Source organism: Choristoneura fumiferana, chromosome Z, assembly GCF_025370935.1.
Source record: "Choristoneura fumiferana chromosome Z, NRCan_CFum_1, whole genome shotgun sequence".
NCBI lineage: Eukaryota > Metazoa > Arthropoda > Insecta > Lepidoptera > Tortricidae > Choristoneura > Choristoneura fumiferana.
This window is the reverse complement of record NC_133472.1, coordinates 11,082,626-11,106,259: the sequence shown is the minus strand read 5'-3', so window position 1 is coordinate 11,106,259 and position 23,634 is coordinate 11,082,626. Positions and strand designations below refer to the sequence as shown.

Sequence of the window (23,634 nt, the reverse complement as noted above, 5' to 3'; positions counted from 1 at the left end):
ATATTGACATTTCTATTAAGATGATCAGTGGGTTGAAAAGTGAGCGGCACGCAGCACGGCGCGTAACGTGTCGGCTCGGGGCTCGGGGCTCGGGCGTCGCGGCCACGAGCCGCGTTACGTATAGATGCCTATTGACGATACGATTTCCGCAGTCATGTCATGTCGTTGGAACATCGTTATCGATCCCAAACCAATTCAATGAAAATAAGATTTTTCCGCAGATAAATGTTTTCGGGGTTAGATTTGTAAAGTGGATAGGGTGCAGTAAAAACTAGCTTTTGATGCCAGCTCTTGGACTAATGTTGTAGCTACGCCGTTGTCCGTGTAGGTATTTTCTCCTGTGATTGAAGGTTTTGTCTCCCTCGTACTCTTAATCAACGGCCCATAGAGAGCGGAGCTTTTGGTGTGTAATGCCGAGGACGTTTTATCTTAAACGCTTTGTTTTAAGTTATTAAATAAATGTTTTGAATAACATCTTCAAATAAATAGCAAATAGATTTTTGTTTCCTTATAAATTCAATTATAATTTAATTTATTCCCGACAAAAAAGAAACAGATTTAGGTAGGAACCTCTGCCGCTGAAGTTTTTTCTTCCGCGACGCATTTAGATAAGCTTTGAATTCCGAAGACGCGGCAGTAAATGGGTGTGCGAGTTCATTTCCATCGGCGTTCCTTTCCCCGTCTTTTTAGCGACTCAGCGTCAGTTTCCATTTATCTTCGGGCTACAATCACCTGTCAAAATAGACTTGGCGCAATTAGGGGCGTTGCTGCAAAAGCGATTTAAGTAAAACTTTGCTGTTTACGCTGTGGACTGGACTAAATGTCATTCCGGAGACAATTAATCAAGACCCTTTGTTGCTTCATGTTCAGATGCAAACACCTCTTAACAACTAACAACCGTGGAAATACCACACAATCGAACTAACTAAAGTAGGTTTATTGCTTTTTGCCTCGTATGGATCAATTACTTAAGTAGATGGTTTCATGGTAAATTGTGATTAATTGTTGTGGATTTGGCTCGATTTTAGGGTCGCTGAAGAAATTTAAATCAAAGTTTTTCATAACACACTACCATCTTAATAAGTAGGTAACAGATAAAAACCCGTCTCGCTACTTTGTTTTCTTTTGTTAATAAAGCATTTTCATTTTCAGAAATATAAATTTGTCCAACGGAAAAAATGAAACAAGAGAAAATTATAATTTGCAATATAAATAGAACTCGAAATTTGCATAATTCCCGAGCCAGAGTAAAACAACAAGGAGCAAACCGCTCTACGTCCAAGATCAGGCCAAGAATTTATTCATTTTGTTTCATCTCACGGAAGGGTGTGTATGGTTATATGTATGTAAGTAAAAGGGAGTGTATTCATCGCTGACTGGCGAGGATTTCTTGTGGCCATCTATCTCGGATGGTGACCGCATAAGAATAGGGGGACAAAGAGCCGTCTACGGGCACACGCCCTACAACTTAGTCGCCAAAGGACTTGCTGTCTCATGTCCATCCAGCTACTGGAAAGGTCAACAGACGCACCGTAATCAAATGTTACACTTAAAAAAAAACATCATTTGGTACGTATTTAAATATACCTATTGGATAGACGCAATATGTAAAATTTATTTATTCATAAACATATTAATAAGTTTATTATTTATTCATAAGAATCCATCTCACTATTTGAAAATATAACAGGGAAATAGGCCCCGACAGTTTGTTTATACGAGTAAGTATCGCTAATTATTTAATTTAGTGCAATTAATAACCCCAGAGTAAAACCATTTTTAATCATTATTACAGTATATGTATAATGAACTATTCTTAACTGAAAGCGTTGCTGGCGTGTTACACGTGGTAAGCTTTTTGTATTTTTTCGATAACGCAATTGAACATAAGTATTCAATTGAAATACCCAATTAGTACAATACGGTATTGTTTGAAAACGTTTAATTATTTAATGCTTCTACGTTTAATATCCGACTGAATAATTCCAATCCAAATAGGCGGGCAGAGTTTGAAATTGCAAATATGTAGATTGGAAGTTATGACCCACAGTTATAATCACCGCCTCTGATTACCGTATTTATAACACAACCATTTCCACAATAAACGCTTGTGGTGGACAACACACTACGTAAATGCAAACTGTTTTAGGAATATATTTGCACACACTTTTGCGGATGTAAGTTTAAACTTTCCTTAACTACATTTTGTAAATATGCTCATGGTCTTAATAATCATCAAATCTCCAACATAACCTCCCCCGTTTTGTAACTAACGAGTTTTCCCAAGTAACAGTTAGATAATTAAACGTAACCTGAAATTTATTCTTAACGCGGCAGCGTAAAAATATTACTTAACCCACGCCGGTATTGTAAGATTCAACCTGGCCCACTTTACTCGTCTATTGAAAGTGATATACGTCGAGTTGCAGAAAAACTTATGCGCTCTCCTTTGAATAGCAGACGTTTGCAAAAAGGTTTTTAAAGGCGGGCGGTGGCCCGAGTCGGGTCGAACCGATTGATTCCGCAACGGGCCCGGAGTTCAATAATTCAGCAGGATGACCGGCGTCGCGCGTGCCGGCCTCCGCCACGCCGCGGCGAGCCCGCTACCGGTGCCTTAACACTAGCATAATAGGAACGGTTAACAAGCCTTTTCTAGTTTACAAATCCGTTGTTTCTGATAATAATAAATAGCGATCGATGACTAAGAACTAGTATCGTTATCGTAGCTTATTACCAAGTCAAATTAACGTGAACACTAAGGATACTAAACTACTATGCATGTGTGGCTTATGTTGTGATTGTGACTTATCGCATTTACTGCCACCTGACTTGACTTGATTGACCACAGGTGCCACCGACGCACATGTGTGTTCAAAATGTATGAATAATTATGACAGCGGCACTGGGGGGAAGTTCCGAAAACGCATATATGCGTCGGTGACAGTGAATGCGTTATACACTCTTGAACAATTTAGATTTTATTTTCAGGAAAGGCAAAGAGGTTGTTAAAAAAACCATTTCACCAAAAGCAATCATTGATGTAGACAGAGAATCGGAAAGTTAGTTGATAATCTAAATGTAGATGTTTTGGGCAGTCGATATGAAACGTATCAATTTGTATCTTCCTTTGTCGAGATAATGAAACTATTTGCGGAAATAGTGGATCCTTCTATTGAACTGTTGACGACTTATAAGGTTTTGAAACGAATAATATTTTACTATACGTACCTACAATTTGCCGTATTCGATTGCGACATTTTTCTGCAGGATGTGTTGCTTATCTAAGATCATTTGCTGTGGCGTCAATAAAAAAGCTGTAAAGTTAAGAATGTTAAAAAATTATATTTATAGCTTAGTACTGAAATGTTTGCGAAATGCAATACCGAGTGTTGTTGACTTTTATTCTGTGCTCGAACGTAGGGGTTTGGTCAGAAGACAACGATGATGAAGGCAGTGACTTAGGAGGCGGGCTAGTTACGCAGCTAAGGAACGACGCAAACCTGGACTTGTCGGCTGACGAAGAATATGAAGATCTGCGGGCGGAGCTTCTGGCTTACCACTCCGCACTCGCTACGCTCTCATCACGCAGTGAGCATTTTAAATTACTACATAGGCTACACTTATTAAATTTCTCACAAAAAAAACGAGGATAAAGCTAGGGATATCGGCTCATTACATACCTAAGTCATAAAAGTTTTACAAGTACTGAATAAAATAAGGTATATAGTATTATTTTTTGTTTCTTTCTTTAATCAGTCCATTTCTTTGAAGGATCTTTGCTGAGCACGCCATGCTGGAAACTAGGTGGAATCTGCGTTAACTACAAACTGTGCTCTGGTGCCAGGTACATGACCGAAGTACCCGGGTGCAAGGACAAACTCAACGTTTGCTGTTTCGCCTGGAATCGCTTCCAGGTCAAAGACATGCGGGACAAAGGAATAAATAATGTAGCAATGCCGTGGTCAATACATCAAGACGTTGGCGGCAAAGGAATATTAGCGGGTTTGGATGAACCAGATTCAGATTCAGAAGAAAAAAAAGGCACAAAACCTAAAGCTATGAAGGTCGAGGAATTCAAAAACTTAGACCGTGAAATATTAATATTTGATGAAAAAAAGTGACGGAAGCAGCCCAACTTCACTTCAATCATTTAAAATCGCAATGAATTTAATCCGAAATTCTTGTTACCCACAATGAATAATACAAACGTGTTTGATTAACTGTGATTTATTGTCCACGTACAATTAGTTATTTTGAATAACAAGCTGATAGCATTTTGGTAATGTTATGCCCGGCTGCGTCCATTGTGCTTATGAAATTCAAAATATGGTACAATGTCGTGGTAAAATTATTTTGCTAATTGTCTCATTACTGGTATTTTTTTTTAAACCGGTATTTTCTAACAATGAAGAAGACAAAATTGAAGTATTGCAGAAATACACGGATGTGTTTCTTGGCAGTCAGTCAGGAAAACCGACCTTCGGTTTGTATATATTTTTTCAAGGTTTTTATACATAGGTAGGTATTGTGTTTGTAATATACAAATGGTGGCTATAATTTACCGATTGTTATAGAACTAGGTATACACACTTAACTGTATACATACTATATTTGTTAATGGATATTTAAAGTACCTACAACGATCCGTTTGCTTCTTATTCTTCGTATCTTCTCGTCCAATATTTCCCAGTGCCTGAAGACTAGAGTCTTTGACCAGTGCGTGTTGCCAGTGATGACTTATGGCGCTGAGACGTGGTCCTTCACTGTTGGCCTTTAGTTGACACGCAACGAGCTATGGAGAGAGCTATGCTTGGAGTTTCTTTACGCGATAGAATTCGGAATACGGAAATTCGACGAAGAACTAAAGTCACCGACATAGCTGTAAAAATATGCAAGTTGAAGTGGCAATGGGCGGGCCACATCGCTGGAAGAACACATAACCTTTGGGGAAGAAAACCGGTGGATGCAAGTGGCGAGTTTTCGTTCGTTGTAGCGTTCTAAGGGGGAGGCCTTTGTTCAGCAGTGGATGTCTTCCGGCTGATGATGATCCATTTGCTTACTTGCCCCTTATACCATAAAAAAAAACTAGTCACTTCACTAGCGTAGGTACGCAGAAAATCAAAAACTTCATCATTTTTCATAATTGAAAACAATTGGATGCAGTTGATTATTGCCACATTACTTATATTTATTCATATTACAGATTTTTGCAGTTTTAAGTAGGACTGACGTTACTAATTTGACATTTACTTTAGTATTTCGATTTTACCTAAAATATGCAGAATCTAGTATTTTTGTTATTGATTTCACGATTCGCTTATCTTTATTATGTACCTATCTTTAAAAAAATAAATATAACAATTATTATTAAAATTGGCTCACAGTGCTTGTGCTGATGATGAAAAGGTGTTAGAATTTAGCACTTATCACGACTGTCATTTTTGTTGCGTTTGGAATTTCAAACTATAATTATTTTAGTGGCAAATAAAGCGCCCACGGCTGTATAGGGTTCAGGTCGTGTGAGTGAGGAACCCTAATAAAGTGAATATCGTCAGGTACGACACAAGGGACGTGCTGGGGACGCGGAGGCATCTGCGTGCACGTTCGATCGTGTCCTGGTTTGAAACTCGACTCCGGGGTCGCCGGTTGCGCTAATGCGTTCAGAGTCTGCTGCAAGGTGTTCCAATTTGGGTCGCCCACGGTTGGAACCACGAGAACACAGCCAGAAATACCAATATTTTCCTCTGACTTCGAAGAATTGAGAGGAGAATCAATCGAAGCATTAGCAACCACGAATACGCAATTCCTGCGTTTGTTCGTAAAATAAAGGAATACGGAAAGTTCTCACTAGAAGTTTTCTTTAACATTAATTCAGCCTCAGTAACATTCAATGTTCAGTTGGTAGTTTAACAAATAACTCAATTATTTTAGTATTAAGTACTAGCGGAGATTAAGCGTTAAAAATAAATTTATTTGGCAGAACTCGACGCTCAATTGCGGTCAAGCGTCTATTGTGTAAGATGTACCAACGCGAAAGTTACCTAGCTAAGCATAGGCGGTAACACTCAGATAACGAGGATTCTTGATTCAAAGACGCTTTGTTTGTTTGAATGTGTGCAAAATTAGTTTACCTCGCGTCCAACTACTTACAACCCTCGAAGTAACATAGAATTATGCTCCTTTACACAATTACGTAGCGTGGTGCAAATACGTGTTTGCTGTTGTCGTTTGTCACTGGTTGCTGAGAATTGTTTCTATGTACTAAAGCAAATATGTAAATTTCTGTTGCTAGATCTCTGTATACTATGTCAAAATTAGCGCCAGCTCAGCAACTTTGCCTAATAATCGAACCGAATGAACCACGCAATATAATTTAAGACAATAAAACAAACGTTATTGGCATTATTGTGGATATAAATTACCTACTTACGAATTTGGTTCAAACACAAGTTTAGTATCAAAGCCAAATTCAGTATCCTATCGGAGGAACATGAGTCTATTTAAGAGAGTAATTTACGCTATGAAACATGACTAAATCAACTTACTTTTTCCACTTTTACTGTCCGTTTCCCTTCCCCAGAGTAGGTACATTGTACTTTCCTTCCAGCTTTGGTTTCATATAAAAGCCAACATACACTACCTCATGGACAAATTACACATACATTTTCGTTGTTCATGCCTGTTATGAGATAAATAGTTTATATTTGTAAATCACATGTGGTAAGGTTGTACTAATTAAAGTGCAAATTTATCGGATCCTTAAATACTTAGCTACTACTAATCAAGATCTTGCTATATCGTGTGAAGGTTAGTTCCGCTTTTTATGAACGTTCAAAGTTGTTCCACCATCCACGACGCCCTAACTCAATACTGTAAAGTACAGTAACCCAGTAATAAGTGGTCCAATATTGACGTACTTACCTATTTACTTAATGGGGTAAGTAAGTTAACGGGATCGCCCAGATACACGCAATCGAGCCTTATTGTGTACAGTACAGAACCACCTCACCTAGGTCACCCAGATTACTGTAAGTGGCTTGTTTCGTACACTAAATAAGTCGCACCTGTCTATATCCTATGAGAGAAAGTGGAATAGGGCGATTGTTGTTATTTTGTTTACGGGTATGTGCACTGCGTTCCTAGACAAACTTTATTACAAGACGTCGTCGTGAGCACAATGGCATCATTCTCTAATAAACATGAATTTAGGCATAGAAGTCGTGTTCCTTACTCCTTAGCGTTAAATGTTACACGTAGGTACGTTTTAAATGTTATTTAGCGCGGCAAAGACGAGATAGTTATACAGTGTACGAAATATAACATATTGTACCTACTGTAAAATACATTAAATAAAATACCTTAAAGTTTTTCTGAGAGCAAGGACAACGCCAGCTAACATTTGACGTCGCAATCGTAACTAAATTTGTGTTTTATTTTCACGCACATACGGTACTTTTTGTACAGTAATTTCACAGCGTTCTACATGTGGAAAATATGTTAAATCGTTGGGCATTTATAATTTAACGCATGACATGTTTTGTTATCTCGTAAGCCGTGTTCGCCTACACGAGGAGCACAATCACAAGAGTAATTGAAATGTACCACGCCCACGCCGCTTTTTTTTGTGGCTTAAGGCCGGTAATCTTCTCATCTGAATGCTATAAACGTATAATGACACAAGATACTCGTCACATTTAGTTACAAGCTTAAAACAATTTTATTCAACCCTTTAAATTAATATAATGTTTTCAGTTACTACCTACTAGCTAAAGCTGAACTATTTACGTTCTTTGTAATTACGACCACAATCGCTTCGTCATTTTGTAAGTACCTACTCCTCGATTCCCTTGCCCTTGTTGCCCTTTTTTCTCTTAGGTATACAATTAATGTTTTATTTTTACAAGTAAAAGCATGAGTAGACAATGTAGAGTTACCTATCATAATAACCCTAACGTGTAAGTTTGTTAAATTACGGGGTAAAAGCTTTCTGAAGTGCATCTAAACTGTCAGAAGGAGTGGCGAGTAGTTCTTAGCTTTGTATCATAACATAAAATATAAGACCCTGAGGCTCTGTTATAACCTCACACTATTTACGATGCATTTTTATTAACTTTAACTACCAACTTATATTATAAAAAATAAAGAAATTTTTTAACAAAAAAGTAAAACCGACTACAAAAAAATAAAAAAATAACAAAATGGAACCGACGACAAAACCCTTGAAAATATTTTTCTAGGTAAGTAGGTACGTACTAGCTCGAAGTCGGTGACTCAGCACGAGCCAGCAGGAGTGGGACAATTCACAATAGTCGTCTACCTCACCTACATACTATGGGTTTCAATCCCTCCTGCTGGGTCGTGCTGAGTACGTACCTACTTACCTAGAAAAATATTTTCAAGGGTTTTGTAGTCGGTTCCATTTTGTTATTTTTTTATTTTTTGTAGTCGGTTTTACTTTTTTGTTAAAAATTTTCTTTATTTCTCACTTTTTAGTGATTCGTAGCCAAAGAACATCTCACAACGATTCCGTTAAGCCCAAACACGACTTAGTTACGTTGTTTTATAACAGAGTTCTGTTGCCTACCTTCTGGCTTCAGCATCAGATCAGTTCGAAAGAATCATTAACTTAAAGTTTCTTCTTAGTCGCTTATCTAGGTAAGTATATTAATCATGATAATTTAAATTTAACCCGTGAAATACTTGTTATTGAAAGTAGTAGTTCCGTTGGTCAAATCTGGTCTTCATCATCAGTTCCACTTCACCAAATTATGATTTGCAAGAACAAATGCACGAGTTACTGCTAAATATAACCAAATTACCATAGGTGTCTCTACAATATTTGAAGAGTTCCCTCGATTTCTTAAGATCCGATCATCAGATCCTAATTTGCTGCTTATGGGACCTAATTGAAAGCATTCCTAGACGAACTCAAAAAAAAATTTTTGAAATCGTTTCATAAATGACGAAGTTCTAAAGTAACAAACATTAAAAAAAAATACAACCGAATTGATAACCTCCTCCTTTTTTTGAAGTCGGTTAAAAAATAAGAGGAAATTGTACGTTCGTGATTTATTTTCTAAGTCACGTCAACATAATGAGGAAAACAGGGAAATGGCATCACGTTTATTTAACAGCATTCTTTTTTTCATGTTTTTCCTTTTTACAATTTTAGTACTTTATTTTTAAAGTACGAGGAAGCCCATTAGCCATTACTAACCTACTAAGAATAATTTTGCTGAATTAAAAATAAAGCAGACGAATCTGCCATAAGTCATAGGTATTATAGCATAGCATTTAATTTTGATTTTGTTTTAGTTAAGTACAGTCAACGTCATAAATAAGTGATCACTTTTGTACCTTGTCACTTTAACGTCATGTTTGTGTAACGACTGAAAGCGACAAGACAAGGTACAGAAATGATCACTTATTTATGACGTCGACTGTACCAGCTTAATGGTAAGTACCTAGAGATACCTATAGATTTTATGTATTTAAGTATCCTACTATAATCCTACTAATATTATAAACGTGAAAGTTTGTGAATAGATACGTGTGTGTGTAACAAATAGGCTAGTTTTTATCCCGATATTCCTACGGGATCGGGGTGAAATCTCGAAATCTCATCCACTGGGTATGTCATGAAATTTGACACGGTTGTTTAATGCAACGTCGATAACACCAATTTTTTGGAATTTCTACGGGAATTTAGTCAAATCCCGGATTGTTAATTCAACTGTTGATCTTATAATTTTCGCATGCGCAGCAACGGGTAAACACTGGTCTGAAATAAATATATTTATCATTATAGCATAAACAGTCAGTATTTTAAATATGGGTCACGTTTAGGAGCATAAATGTCCAAATGTCAGAAAGTCCAGGTGTCAACTAAAAAAAAAAAATTACTTTATCTCCCATAGACGTAAAGTGGGGGTGATTTTTTTTTCTCATCCAACCCTATAGTGTGGGGTATCGTTGGATAGGTCTTTTAAAACCATAAGGGGTTAGCTAAGACGATTTTTTTGCGAAATATACAACTTTTAAGTGCAAATTTTCATTAAAATTGAGCGTCCCCCCCCTCTAAAATCTAAACCGGTGGGTGGAAAAATTTGAAAAAAAATCAGGATGGTAGTAAATATATCAAACTTTGAAGGAAAACTTTGCTTGAGAAATATTAGTAGGTAGTTTTACTCTTAAATAGCAGCTTAAGGTATAAAATGTACCTAAACTTGGAAGATTCCGTATAAAATATGATATCCTTAGAAAAATATTACTTAAATTTTTCGTAATGGCTACGGAACCCTATTTTGGGCGTGTCCGACACGCTCTTGGCCGGTTTTTTATTATTAAAAATCACTCTTTAGATCTTATAACTGTTTGACGCTGTTTTAATATTCGCCCATATTGAAAGTCCATGCTGTATAAATCTGTATATATTGTACAAAGACGTCAAAGATAACCGCCACAGGATGTAACAGTGTGCAGTGCGACAATAGTAGATTATTGTCGTGGCCTGAAAGTAGCTAATTGCTGGCTGAGTATGAGTATTAAACGGACGAGCTTGCGAGTCCGTTTTAATAACTAATACGAAGCCAGCAATTTGCTATTCCAGCTGAGACTAATATAAAGCTTTTCTCAAAATGGTTAATAATTCTGACATAGAATAAACTTTTTCTCAAAATAATCACTGTTACACACAATGTTTCACAAATCACTGTCACAATCAATGTTTTTCTTATGCTTTCCCGCCTTTTTTCATTAAAAATAAACTGCCGGTATATTTTTTTAACGAAAACCACCACAAGCTGTTTCAGACTCAATAAAAAAGTCCGGAGTTCCAACAAAATATCTGATACCGGCCATTAGACTTGGCTGTATACGACTTGTGCTAACATTTCCAGGCCCTATTTACTAAAAAAAAATTGTGACTGATTGCAGGCGCGCTAATTTATTATTGTCTAGCTAACGCGCCTGCAATCTTTTTAACTTATTATTTTTTCCCTGACCTTCAACTATGCACCACCTACTGATATATAATTGTACGTTGTTTCTTAAGGGCGGTAAAATAAGGAATAATGAACGAGAGTCTATTGGAAGCCCGAAGTCGAAGACTGAAGGCTATAATGAGTCGACGTCATAATTATAGTACCGCCCGTGCGACATACAATGTTTTTCATCACATTTGCGAGTAAAATTGTATATTTGTAAAATAGAAACTATTTTTTTTTAATTGCTACTACCGCTGACTACGCCCTTGGCAGCGCCAGCTCCGCGCCGCCCTCCCGCACGCCAGCATGGACAGGACACCATGCAATAACAATAGTATATTGTGTCTTAAGGGCGTTAAATAAGGAATTACGAACGAGAGTCTATTAGAAGCCCGAAGTCGAAGATTAAGGGCTTTAATGAGTCGATGTTCGTAATTCTAGTACCGCCCGTGCAACATACAATGTTTTTCATCACATTTGCAAGTAAAATTATATATTTGTAAAAGAAAAAATATAATTGTTCCAAATATTGGCGATACCTTAGGCTGTGCTTTTGGCAGCGTCGCCCTCAACCTCCCTCGGCATGCGCCGCAACGTGCGTGTGCATGTGGTCCTGCAGCAGCGCGCGCACGCGCACGCGGCACGGCGCAGCGCCATCAGTACGGGCACTGACTCATTTACCGACCTCGGGCTTCATGGCAAGAAAACGTGTACGCGCAATGACTCATTTACCGACCACGGGTTTCATGACAAGCACATTAAGGTCGAGGGTTTTATTTGGGGGGTTGCAACTAAGGTAGCCTGCATGTTACGACACTGTTTACGAGCAAGTGTGATGAAAACTCATTTACCGACCTTGGGCTTCATGACAGCCAAAATTAGTACGGGCAATGACTCATTAAGTAACCGACCACGGGTTTCGTGACAAGCACATTAAGGTCGAGGGTTTTATTTGGGGGGTGGTAAGCAAGGTAGCCTGCATGTTACGACACTGTTTACGAGCAAGTGTGATGAAAAGAATAATGTCAACTTTTACGGTCATTTTTGAGAAATGATTGGCACGATGGAGTGACCGGGGAGTAGGTGGTGGAATGAGGAATATGCAGGAACAAGGCAGACAAGTAATATTTATTCAAGATAACTATAAAAGGGCACCTGCGGACCAACAGATGCGGCCTTAAGTATCTAAATAGGAATGATTTGACATTGTATGAAATAAAACATACATAGTTAATCAACTTACGTTTCCGTGCCCAGTTCTTTATTTTACTTATACAATTCAATAACACTGAAGTCCAGCGGTATCACAAGCTAAGGAACTTTAGGAACTTCACTAACGCACTGCACAACTATTTGAAACTGTAGAAGGAAATAAACCTTCCTTCGTATAGGTGTAGTAATTTATGAGCTAGTTAAAGAGTTTAAGGAAATTTATAGAATCTAGGATAAAGAGACAGGTATCTGTTCAGCTCGGAGGCTTTGAATAGAATGGCTACCTTGACGTAAATCGAACAGGTTTGGAATTTAGAAAAGGTAATTTGAATTTAAATGTAACTTTTTTAGAATGTGTGCTAAACCAGACAGTCCAAAGAGTTACGAAGAAACGAGTTGTATCACACCTCGTTACATTAACAGATTGCCGTAAAAGACGCTGTTTGTATCATTTGTTCGTAGTTTTGAATTTGTATTTTGAGATCAAAGCACTGTTAATGTAAATCTAATTATTATTCATTTTATAAATAAAATACACAACATTCAAATGCACTAAACAGTTATTAAATTGAATTTAACATAATGTTACAGAATTACGTTAACTAATCTTGTAGCTCAAAACGCATAAAACCGTTGTTTAAACTGTAAGTAGATACAGGCGGTTGATTCCTCAATCAATGTGGAATAACTTTAACATTTTTAAGAAATATAAAAAAGAAAGCATTATTCTGTATTGACGCAGCAGTCACGGGCCAGGCAGTGGAAGTAATTGAGCCGGCAGAAGTGCAGCTGCCGCGGCCCTACCCTGCTCGCTAGGGAATTTAAAAATTAAACAACAGCTTCGTTGTTTGAAAGTCATCACTAGGGCAGCCCCGCCATGGTGCAACTTCAACTGTTATGAACTTGCCCCGTAAAATATTAATGTCAAGGCGAAATGTGACGTCGACAGACTAAAGCTAACCGTTCCTACTTTGTTTCAAAGAAAATGAAAAGTAAATTTCTTTGAACCGGAAAATAAATACTAACTTTCAGCTTTAATTCCGCTGCGAAGGCTTATTGTAATGAACGGGAAGGTACATATTTGCCTATTTAAATCAAGTTTTATAAAAAAATTGTGCAAATGAATGAAGCGTGCTCAGTTAACTGGATATTTAAGTATTCCACAACGCTTTGAATCGTTTGCAATGAACGACTACTGAAATCGGTAGACCGGTAGAGTGGAGCAATCCTACAATTTATGACGCCGGCAAGGTGTTCCGAGTACAAAGAAAATAACTCGTCGTTGGCGCGGCGGCGTTGAAAGGAAAAGCAATTAGCCAGAATACAAATAGCGAAATGTATTGTAGTGTTCAACACATTTGCATACAAAGTGACGGGTGGTGGTAGACAAATCTTTTATTTTTTGGAGTTCTTTTTACTAATATTTTATTATCAAGATTTTGACGTAAGTACATAATATCCATGGCAACTCTATATCTGTGAGACGAGATTTAATTTGATCTCGACCTAAATACGGCATGCCTAAGGCCAGGTAGCTACAGGTCTCTGCTCAGAATGAAAGGGCTTGGGACTTAGTTAGTTCTCACGCGAGCCAGGTGCGGATTGGTAACTTCACACACTATTGAATTTTTTCACAGGTAAGTTCCAAACATTTTAAAACTACGGGTGAGTTGCATCAAGTTGCACCACGTTACTAAAGCGTAGTATTCTGTAACCAATTTCAATCCAGCCGCCGAATGAGAGGGATTTGGCAGCTACATAGTATAAGTTCCGCGAAGTCTGATTTGAAAAACTTAAGCAAATGACCTGTTTTATGTAGTTGTAAGTAGCATGTTCGTAACCAATGTCGAATTGGTTTGTCATTTGTCATCGTTACAGTACCTACCTACTTATTGGGAGGGTGCGAAGTACTAGGTAGTAATGAAATCTATCACAGCGCTCATAGTGGTCAAAAGAAGAAATAATCTAGGCTCTGTCATCTGTCATACTCATATGAATCTAACTAAGCAATTTGTATAGACTTTTACTACCTAATTTTAGTAATAGATGTTTGTGTTATGATGCGAGCTTGAATTATTGAACACTGTCCCTGTTTTGTTCTTAATTCCTCTACATTTCGGACATGCCCAGCAACAATTTTCCTTATGAAACGGTTTGTGGTTGAAATTTTATATTGAGTGATACTCACAAAACCGGTCTTCAAAATGATACTCATTTTGATCTGAAAATGATATTTAATTTATTACTAGCGATATAAGAACAATTATATAATTTTACTGTTATTCAAAGAAACCAAAAGATAGCTTTATCTTTTCGTTTTGTAGTAAAAGTACAACTAAACATGAAGTAAACAAACCCTGATATAACGAAAATAAAACACACTTTTTTAATAAATTTTACTTACCTCATTTAAATTTTAATGACCAAAAATGAATTCACAACCTTTTGTCCACCCAAATCACGGTATCACAGTAATTTTGTATCATTAAATAATACGTTATAGGTTTGATTTTTGTCACAATGTCGCGATGAAATTTCAAAACGTCAGAGCATAAGAGCCAAAAAAATTGCGGACGCTAGGTGGCGCTGATGTCGTGCACAGAGCCAATACTTCGTTTTTGTTTTAGCATTAGAAAAAAGGTTAACAATCTTGATGAGTCTTTCTATTGAAAAACATAAAAAAATAACTATTACTTATGATATCAAAAGTATGTAAATTATCATATTTCCTTGCTAATTGTTACATATTTGCTGTGACTTATTTTTCAAAAGTGCAATAAAAAAGACACGTCAAGATCACTTACCTTCTTTGTAATGCAAAAAAATGAAGTATACCTATTTTTCCTCTCTGGTTTAGTCAAATTTCAAAGCCCCCCGCTTCGTTACAAAAGGTTCGCGAGTTGTACGCTAATCCCTCATCGTAAAGCAACATTAGGCTTAGTTAGCGCGGCCACTTACTTTTTCACCTGTAGCTTATCCGGCCATAAAGATTGCACATCGGTTTCTGGAAAGAGACTCAGCTAATTTCGACTTCGTAGAGCGTTGTGACACATTACTTTATGTGGCGATGGTCAGTCGTTGTACATACATGTGCAATAGAGTACGGACACATTTAGATGAAAATATATAGGTAGGTACTAATAAAGAGTTGTTGAAACCCCCAAAACTTTTAATTGTACGATGGCATCTTTAGGAAAAAGAGGGAACTATTATTTTTGTAGTAGTTGTAACAGCTCTCTATAGATATCCGAAGTTTACATGTAACCATGCAATTTGACGTAAACTAATTAAACCCCTAAGGGGGTGAAGTTTATATGTAATTGTCTCATTTTTGAACTTAGAAGTATGAAAATAGGTATATAAGTTCTCGATTACAATTATAAATAATCTATGTAGGTAAAATTGACCATAATCCCCCCTAAAGGGGTAAAATGGGGGGTAAAGTTTGTATGGAAATTTTCTCATTTCTGGACTTAGCAGTATGAAAATTGGTATGGTGATTGGTGGATCCTGATTACAAATACAAATGATCTCTGTAGGCAAAGATAAAGAAAGAAAAAGTAGTTTTCTACTTATTAGGGGGGAGTTTCTATGGGACTTCCTTATTTCTAGACTTAAAAATATGATAGGTCACTATTTAAAATGATCCGTAAGTATGGCGAAGTTGGCGACTTCAACGGGGGAAGGGGATTTTCATATAAAATGTACAACTAAAATTTGGAAATTAAATTGATATTTAAAATGATGTGTGAAATAAATTTGCTACTAATTTGATAAAAAACGTCACTTAATAAATACGATGATTCATGGACGGTCGCCAGTGTTCGGAAATCGTCGAGAACAGCCAATTGTCTTTTTCCAAAGACCGATGTGCAATCTTTATCGCCGGGTAGGTACTGTTACTGTATAAAGTAAGTAAAACCAACATGGCCGCTATTGCGCAGGTACACTCGATTAAAGAAATGTTAAATGCTTATTTATTATTTTGGCTTACAAGTTTTTAATCTTATGTGTTTAGGTTTCAATAGAAATAAGTATATACTCATGACTCAAACAAGCTGATGCATTCAACTAATCAGTTATTATTATAAAGTCATACGATCACACGTCATAAATAATTATTTCATGCGCTTGCTCTATGTAAGGCTCTATGGTTCTTACATTGGTTGTATATTCTTCCTGGTGGCATTTTAATTCTGCTTTCAATACAAAAAATTAAATCTGAACTGAATATAAATTACACGCATATGCGCAAAACTACTCGTTGTCTCGATACTACGAGATGGATACGCGGTCGCGACGCAGACGCACCGCACGTATCCATCTCGTCTCACTACGGTTGAGACCCACAAAAAAAATTCTGCGCAGATTTTACTTACGTGCCGTGCATTATAATTAGGTAGGTCAGTCACACAAAAATTACCTATGTAAATAGCGTCTTTAATTTGTTTTTGCTCCTGTTGTTTTATTTCACATTGAAAGGTCTACGAACACGAATACAATAATATTATTATACATGCCTAATAAGTCCGGGAAAAAGCCTATGACTCTATGTATGACTCATAAAGCACACTTATGGATTCCTTTAAATTGCTTTGAAATTCATAATAATACAGTTTAATTCAATAGGTAAAATAATATAGTTAGTTATAAAATGTTAAATAATAAAGATTATTAGCTAAGTAATTATAAAATTTTGTAATGTTATTCTGATTTTTTTTATTTTTATTTAATGAACTTCCTTTGACAGTTAACTTTTAAATTTAGAATTCCCAACCTCTATTTTGAATGAATACAGTATTACCAACATTAAATTGAAATTATTTCAACAACATTTTTATTCAGTTACTATAATCAATAATCGGTCAAAAAAAGTTGTATCCATATTTTATAAACAAAGAATAATATTATATTTTACTGTACCTATGTTTAGTCCTAAATTGAGCATTTTCCATTCGTTTCAAGTGTTGTTTGTCATAAAAGTATTAAAAGTGATCGAGCCACTGGCAATTTAGCGTGAATAAAAAAAAACTAACCATAAATGAAAAACAAAACATTCTGAGAGGAAGCGTGCCCTGCAGGGGGGCATATATAGGATGGGATGATGATGATGATAAACGAAATAATTACCTACTTATTACTTATGTCAAATTTCATTCCCGGAATTGGCGCGAAACGCTTTATTCATATTTAATTTCATACGAGTTTCATACCGTGTTGAATGTGTCAGATGTGTGTAGAAATGGAAATCTTTAACCTGATGATGATTTAAAAGAAGTCGTAGAAACAGTATTGTATATTACGTTGCATAACTTGGTTTTAAAACGCTCGTGGCTTCTTTCATAGCGGCATTCGCCTGCGGCTCATATTGCTTCCTACGCCAACTCGCGTTTTAAGACCTCACTTATACAACAGTTGCATAAAATACTATAAATACCTAGTCTTAAAAATTATGTTTTTTAAAGTTTATCTGATGATTGAAATTTCGCTATAAGACTAATCCAACCATATCTAAACTATACTTTAATGATAACAGCTCATTAGTTTCGCTAAATTGAAACTATTCAGAAATTTATTGGTCAAGGTACGTAATACCACAGAATAAGTAATAGTACAAGTAGCAATACGTGTAAACGTGTATAAACCACTGCAAACAATGACATTTATTAATCCAATCGAATGATTCCAACAACGAGTCCCCGTAGCATAAGGCGCATTAGAATCGGTTGCTAGTTAGTAAGGCTGCACATCCGCGATTGTGCGCTAAGTTCTTCAACCAACAGTTAATAGTTAGTCAAAGAAACCGAGTTTCCGCTCAAGAGGGTGTAATTACGCTTTTATCCATGAGCCGCCGCTACACACAACGGCGTTGCGGTTCAGAGTTACTTCGCTAAAGAGCTCGCAACCCCGATAGCTTTTAGCCGTGATCAAATTTATTGGGCCCCAAGTTATATTGATTACGGAAATTCACTGAACTATTATTGCATCAATCAAAATATTGATCATGCTGACTTTGTTAGTTGAGGTTTTAAACATTAGGATTACGAACATCAACGAAGATTCACAGTTGACGATAGGGTTGGCTCAATCCTCGGTCAACGTATTGGCATTGTCATACAACGAGGAAACGCAGTCACCTTTATGGGCATCCCGCCCTAAATTATTAGCTCCCAAACTATTTATCCCATATTTTTATTAACGCGAAATGTTATTTCCCAACTCAACGTTTCGCACTGATAATCATTTCCTAACTTATGATTTGATAAATTATTATTATGCAAATTAACTGGCATTTTTTTAAGATGTCATTTATGTTTTCGTACCTTAATTTAGCAAGCAAACAAGCAAGCCATTATTTTTTTCTGTTCTGTTACAAAAAAAAAAACCTAACATCGAAGGCTAAGGCGGGAGCTACGGCTACGCTTAGCTCCCGCCTTAGACCCTAACCTATCCACTTCTAACCCTAACCTACCCAGCCACGTCTTGCTCGCTCGCTTCGCTCACTCGCCGCCACATAGTTTTACATTTATTCATTTTATTATATACGATGAGTGATATACATAATGTATAAAGATTGGCCAAATGTTATTTGACCATACGGTATTTGACTATTTTTATACGTATTATATATTAAAACTTCACAATGCCTGTTATCGAATAGAGAAACAATTTTTAAGCTACCTTTACAAATAACAAAGCTGTAAAGGTTTGAGATTCAAGATTAGATAACGAAAAACATACCTAAGTACTTGCATGTGGCGTCACACACAAGTAGCGCCATATTTGCTCCGCAGAGAAAAGCGTTTGCGAAAGAGACAGGTATATAGATTTTTCAAAAAAATCACTATAAATCAAATTTTCAACCGATTTAAGTTTTCTCTTCGCTAAACACTGTCTGTATATGTACATATTTCATAATAATACATAATAATATATAAGATGTATTTTCATAATAAGTAATATATAAGACACGGAAAATTCAAGAGTTATCAAATACCGTATTTGTTATTTGCCTGAGCCAATCATTTGCTACAAAAAATATTTGGCACATAAAAATAAAAGCATGAAGTAAAATCTTGCAATATAAAAATGTTGCGAAATATTTAAGAATAAAAAAACCGACTAAGAGTGTGTCGGACGCACCCAAAATAGGATTTCGTAGCCATTACGAAAAAAATAAGTAATATTTTTCTAAGGATTTCGTATTTTATACGGAATCTTCCAAGTTTAGGTATATTTTATACCATAGGCTGCTATTTACTCTTAAACTACTAATAATTCTCAAGCAAACTTAGCCGTTATAGTTTTCCTTATAAGTTTGATATACTTACTACAATCCTGAATTTTTTCAATTTTTTTCATCCACCGGCTTAGATTTAAGAGGGGGGTGGATGCTCGATTTTAATAAAAATTTGCACTTTCAAGTTGAATATTTCGCAAACAAATCACTGAAACGAAAAATCGTCTCAGCAAAGCCTTAATGGTTTTAAAAGACCTATCCAACGATACCCCACACTATAAGGTTGGATGAGAAAAAAAATCACCCCCACTTTACGTCTATGGGAGGTAACCAAAAAAATTTTTTTTGATTTTTTTATTGTACCATTTTGTCGGCATAGTTTACATATATATTCGTGCAAAATTACAGCTTTCTAGCATTGATAGTCCCTGAGCAAAGCCGCGGACGGACGGACAGACAGACAGACAGACATGGCGAAACTATAAGGGTTCCGTTTTTGCCATTTTGGCTCCAGAGCCCTAAAAATGCGAAGTAAAGTTATGCCAACGATTGGTTTTCCAAATGAAACTTCGGCGAAAGGTTGGTTGCTAAGTGAAATTTGGCGAAACATATTTCGCCGAAAAGCAGTAGGTACACCGATATTTGCAAAAACATACTTTTTTAGGTTTAGAATAAGGTAGTTTCAATTTTGATTTTCTTTTCATTTTTGTTATGCTCATAAATAACCCATTTGTAATTTTGTATATTTTGTGTATAAATAAATGATACCGATAATGATGAAATAAAGAGTCGACGAAGGACCCATTTTCAGAAAGTTGACAAGAAATATCAGTAGGTATGCATTAAAAATTAATGTTATGTTGAACCTGTAACTTTTTGACAATGACCCTAATGTGAAAGGCTGTCCCATCTGCACGAATCGTCGTTCCCCCAGTAAGTGGGGTAATAAAACGGCAACGTAAAAACGAAAAAATGCAAAAACATGTTTTTGCGCTACTTTGTCTTAGGCTACCGTCTAACATAGACGTATTAACAGTTCGACGCTGGCTGGAACCACCATCGGACACAATCGGATCGTAAATTTCCAGTTTACGACGGAGGCAGAAGCTCATAGACTGTTCCTACGAGTACAATGTCGCATGCCAGTAAAAGCACAATTACCGTAAGCTGAGCTTATTTTTACAAGCTTTTACTTAACTTTTCCTGAGCGTTACTTGTTACATTAGGTATTAGGTGAAAAAAAACTTGTATCCTTCGTCCACGTCAGTGGTCGGACTGACTTGAATTTTGGTAATACTTTGGGGAATAAGATTACACAAGTTTAATGACAATGATTGTAATAATTTACGACCACCGAGTAAGGACCTACTAATTACGTTGCACGAGTACCTACTCTAGATACCCGTTGAAGGTTTATATAATAATAGATGTGTCACTAAATCTTTCCAAAATAAATTAGGTTTTTTTTTCGATATACGTAAGTAATTAAACAACGATGCAGTCTTTCGACAGATACATTTCAATATTTATCTACTAAAAATTAGATCAATTTTTTCTAGCTTTCAACAAAAAAACCACTTCAGTATCGGTCCATCCGTTCGGGAGCTGCGATGCAACAGACAGGCACACATACCTACACATTTATGGGTACACGTACACGATAAACTTTTAACACGCTCATTTTTTGTCAGGGGAAAATAGACGTGTATTTATTAAAATTAAATACTTAGCAACAATGAACACACAATGGTTTGTATAGTCTTGACTTTTTCGAGAACTTGATAATGATTATTAGATAGGAGACATACTTGGAATATCAACCATAAACCAAAATAAAAAACGACCGCTATTAAAAAACTTTAAATAAAAACTAACAATCGGGAACCATTAGGTACTTACTGGGAATATTTGAGCTGTCACTGACACAATAATGATATGGCACGTCACCTATAGTAAATATAACAACTGACCCCACCGTCTATACTGGGTGATTCCGGGGTCATGAGCAGGAGTGAAAGGGGTGATGGGGAGATTCACCCTGAGCAACTTTTACTATGGGACCAGCCACAAAATGGCAAAAAAAACTGCTTTTCTATACATTTCGGATAGCTAGCGATAAATTATCTCTTGATTATATGTTTTTTTCGCGATTTCTTGGCTGGTCCCATAGTAAAAGTTGCTCAGTGTAAATGTCCCCATCACCCCTTTCACTCCTGCTCATGTCCCTAGAATCACCCATTATAAAAAAGGCACGAGCTTAAGACCCCGGACTAGGTAAGATTTTCGACGCCGGGCTTACGCCGAGGGCTACAAAAATGTATCAAATCAAATACCAAGAGTGCCGTATTTTCTTAACAGAACGGCTTTCTATCCTTGCAGAGGCCACCCTGTTTTTTGTACTTTTATCTTCCTCAATAATTTACTCTGGTTTATTACTTTAATCAGCTCAAAACAATTTTATGAGCAATAACTCGAAAGTTGTTTTCTGTAACCGTTAACTTTGGTTGACCAATTTAGGACAAGCGAGGGTGTTAATCGATTTAATCTATTTTGTACTGTTGCTGTGCTTATCTATTTGAACGATTGTCTACTTACGCTCAGCTTATAGGAATGCTTATGTTATAATGAATAGCCTTGTTTGGCGACTTGAGGTTCCAAGTGCGATTTCCGTGAAGTTTTACAAAATGTTTCACGTAAATAATATTTAACGTTTAACACTCGTGATTTTTGAGAGTAAAAACGCTTCTATTTTAGTCATGCAGCGAGGTGTCTCAGTAAGTCTCGATTGTAAGAAAGTGATGTTTACTTTGCCAACAAAACTAACCCCTAGGGAAACAACAAAATTGAGACGTAATAAAATAATATATTTCTCATGAGCTTGGCCCTCGAAAGGGTGAACCTTCATGAGTAGCATTTATGTCGAAAACTACGTATCGTGTTTGACGGGCCCGTCCGTTCTCAGCAGAAGTATAACATGACTTTTTAGGGAACGCATTTAAAAAAGGTTTTCCGTCATATGACAACTCCATTGATCACTTAGACGTGTCCGGTGGGACCGATAGAAAATAATAATATATTTTACCACGCATGCCGCATTCCACGTTTTACTTATGAATCTGCAACTGCCCGGTGGCATCGTCTAGACGGACTCATTTCACAGGGCTGCCGCGCGCCGGTCCAGTGATATAAAATAAATAAATAAGGTATATAAGGTATTATTAAATAACTGAAAACCTAAGACACCCCAAAATTAATTTTCTCATTTTAAGTTTGTTGATTGCATTTATTTTTGAATACCTTCTTTATTTAATGTTGATCGAAGATTTTAAAAGATATTCGCGTTCTAACTCTACACCTTAGACTATCTCTACACTTACGTAATTTGTATTTGTCAGATGCGCTTTGATGTTTTTAGAAGAGAAGAAGGAAAAATCTCTCACACATTGCCAACAAAACGGCCAGTGATAAATTATCGAAATAGTATGCAACCTCGCTAAAATTTTAAGGATATGATTTTATTGATCACCTAATAAATCCGTTTTGCGGCACCCTATTAAATAATATTTGTTCCTAAAATAGTAAATCTATTACCTAAATTGAATCACCAAATAATATTAAAACGGTTACCTAAATATTATTTAAAAATTACTCGGAAATTATATTGATCTTCAAATAATTATATTGGGTTGAACTGAATCACCAAACAATATAGAAATGGCTTTCTAAAAATTAATTATAATCACTGGAAAGTAATATTGATCATCAAATAATTAAACTGAAATTCGACGATAATGAGATACAATGAATGGAATAATAATAATAATATCTTCTCATCTCACAAATTACACCAATTGACCCAGCCCCAAACTAAGCAAAGCTTGTTCTATGTGTCCTAAACAACGGGTACTATATATGTACTCTGTGACGGGTAGACATAATACATACATATATAATTAAATACATACAAACATCCAAGACTCAAGTATGTACCTACTACAAACATTTATATTCATCATACAAGTATAAGCAAAAAATGTTCGGTTGTGGCACTACGCAGGCTGCTGCCGCGGCACGCTCGCGGACTGAGGGTCGCAGTTCTACCTAACACTCCTCCTCGCTTCGCTCGTTGTCGTACCTAACCTGACCTGCCTTAGTAGAATAGGTAGAAGCATCGAATTAAGGAACTGATCTATTTAT

The 23,634-nt window shown here is 36.4% G+C and overlaps 2 protein-coding genes and 1 long non-coding RNA gene across 6 annotated transcripts in view; 2 read left to right on the top strand and 1 right to left on the bottom strand.

Moving 5' to 3' along the window:
- Positions 1 to 23,634, top strand: part of GABA-B-R1 (gamma-aminobutyric acid type B receptor subunit 1) — a 178,083-nt gene that overhangs the window by 81,176 nt on the left and 73,273 nt on the right. The gene's annotated exons all lie outside the window — the stretch shown is intronic.
- LOC141426877 (uncharacterized) lies at positions 513 to 4,236 on the bottom strand. 2 transcript variants are annotated; one of them, XR_012451265.1, is made up of 3 exons: positions 4,209 to 4,236; positions 3,229 to 3,314; positions 513 to 732 (listed from the first exon to the last, which is right to left on the bottom strand). It is a non-coding gene; the product is annotated as an uncharacterized lncRNA (long non-coding RNA). The 2 variants fall into 2 exon arrangements; XR_012451264.1 differs by lacking the exon at positions 4,209 to 4,236 and adding an exon at positions 3,681 to 3,769.
- On the top strand, positions 3,339 to 5,847 carry LOC141426870 (uncharacterized). Of its 2 annotated transcripts, XM_074086108.1 has the most exons (4): positions 3,339 to 3,588; positions 3,772 to 4,170; positions 4,209 to 4,483; positions 5,556 to 5,847. In XM_074086108.1, the coding sequence occupies exons 1-2, from the start codon at positions 3,375 to 3,377 to the stop codon at positions 4,119 to 4,121; spliced, it is 564 nt and encodes a 187-aa protein (XP_073942209.1). In that variant the 5' UTR covers positions 3,339 to 3,374; the 3' UTR covers positions 4,122 to 4,170; positions 4,209 to 4,483; positions 5,556 to 5,847. The 2 variants fall into 2 exon arrangements, with proteins under 2 accessions (XP_073942209.1, XP_073942198.1); XM_074086097.1 differs by having other exon boundaries at positions 3,772 to 4,483.

Coding starts and splice junctions, on each gene's coding strand:
- LOC141426870 (XM_074086108.1), top strand. CDS start 3,375: ATGCAATACCGAGTGTTGTTGACTTTTATTCTGTGCTCGAACGTAGGG. Junction 3,589..3,771: donor CGCTACGCTCTCATCACGCA/GTGAGCATTTTA, acceptor ATTTCTTTGAAG/GATCTTTGCTGAGCACGCCA.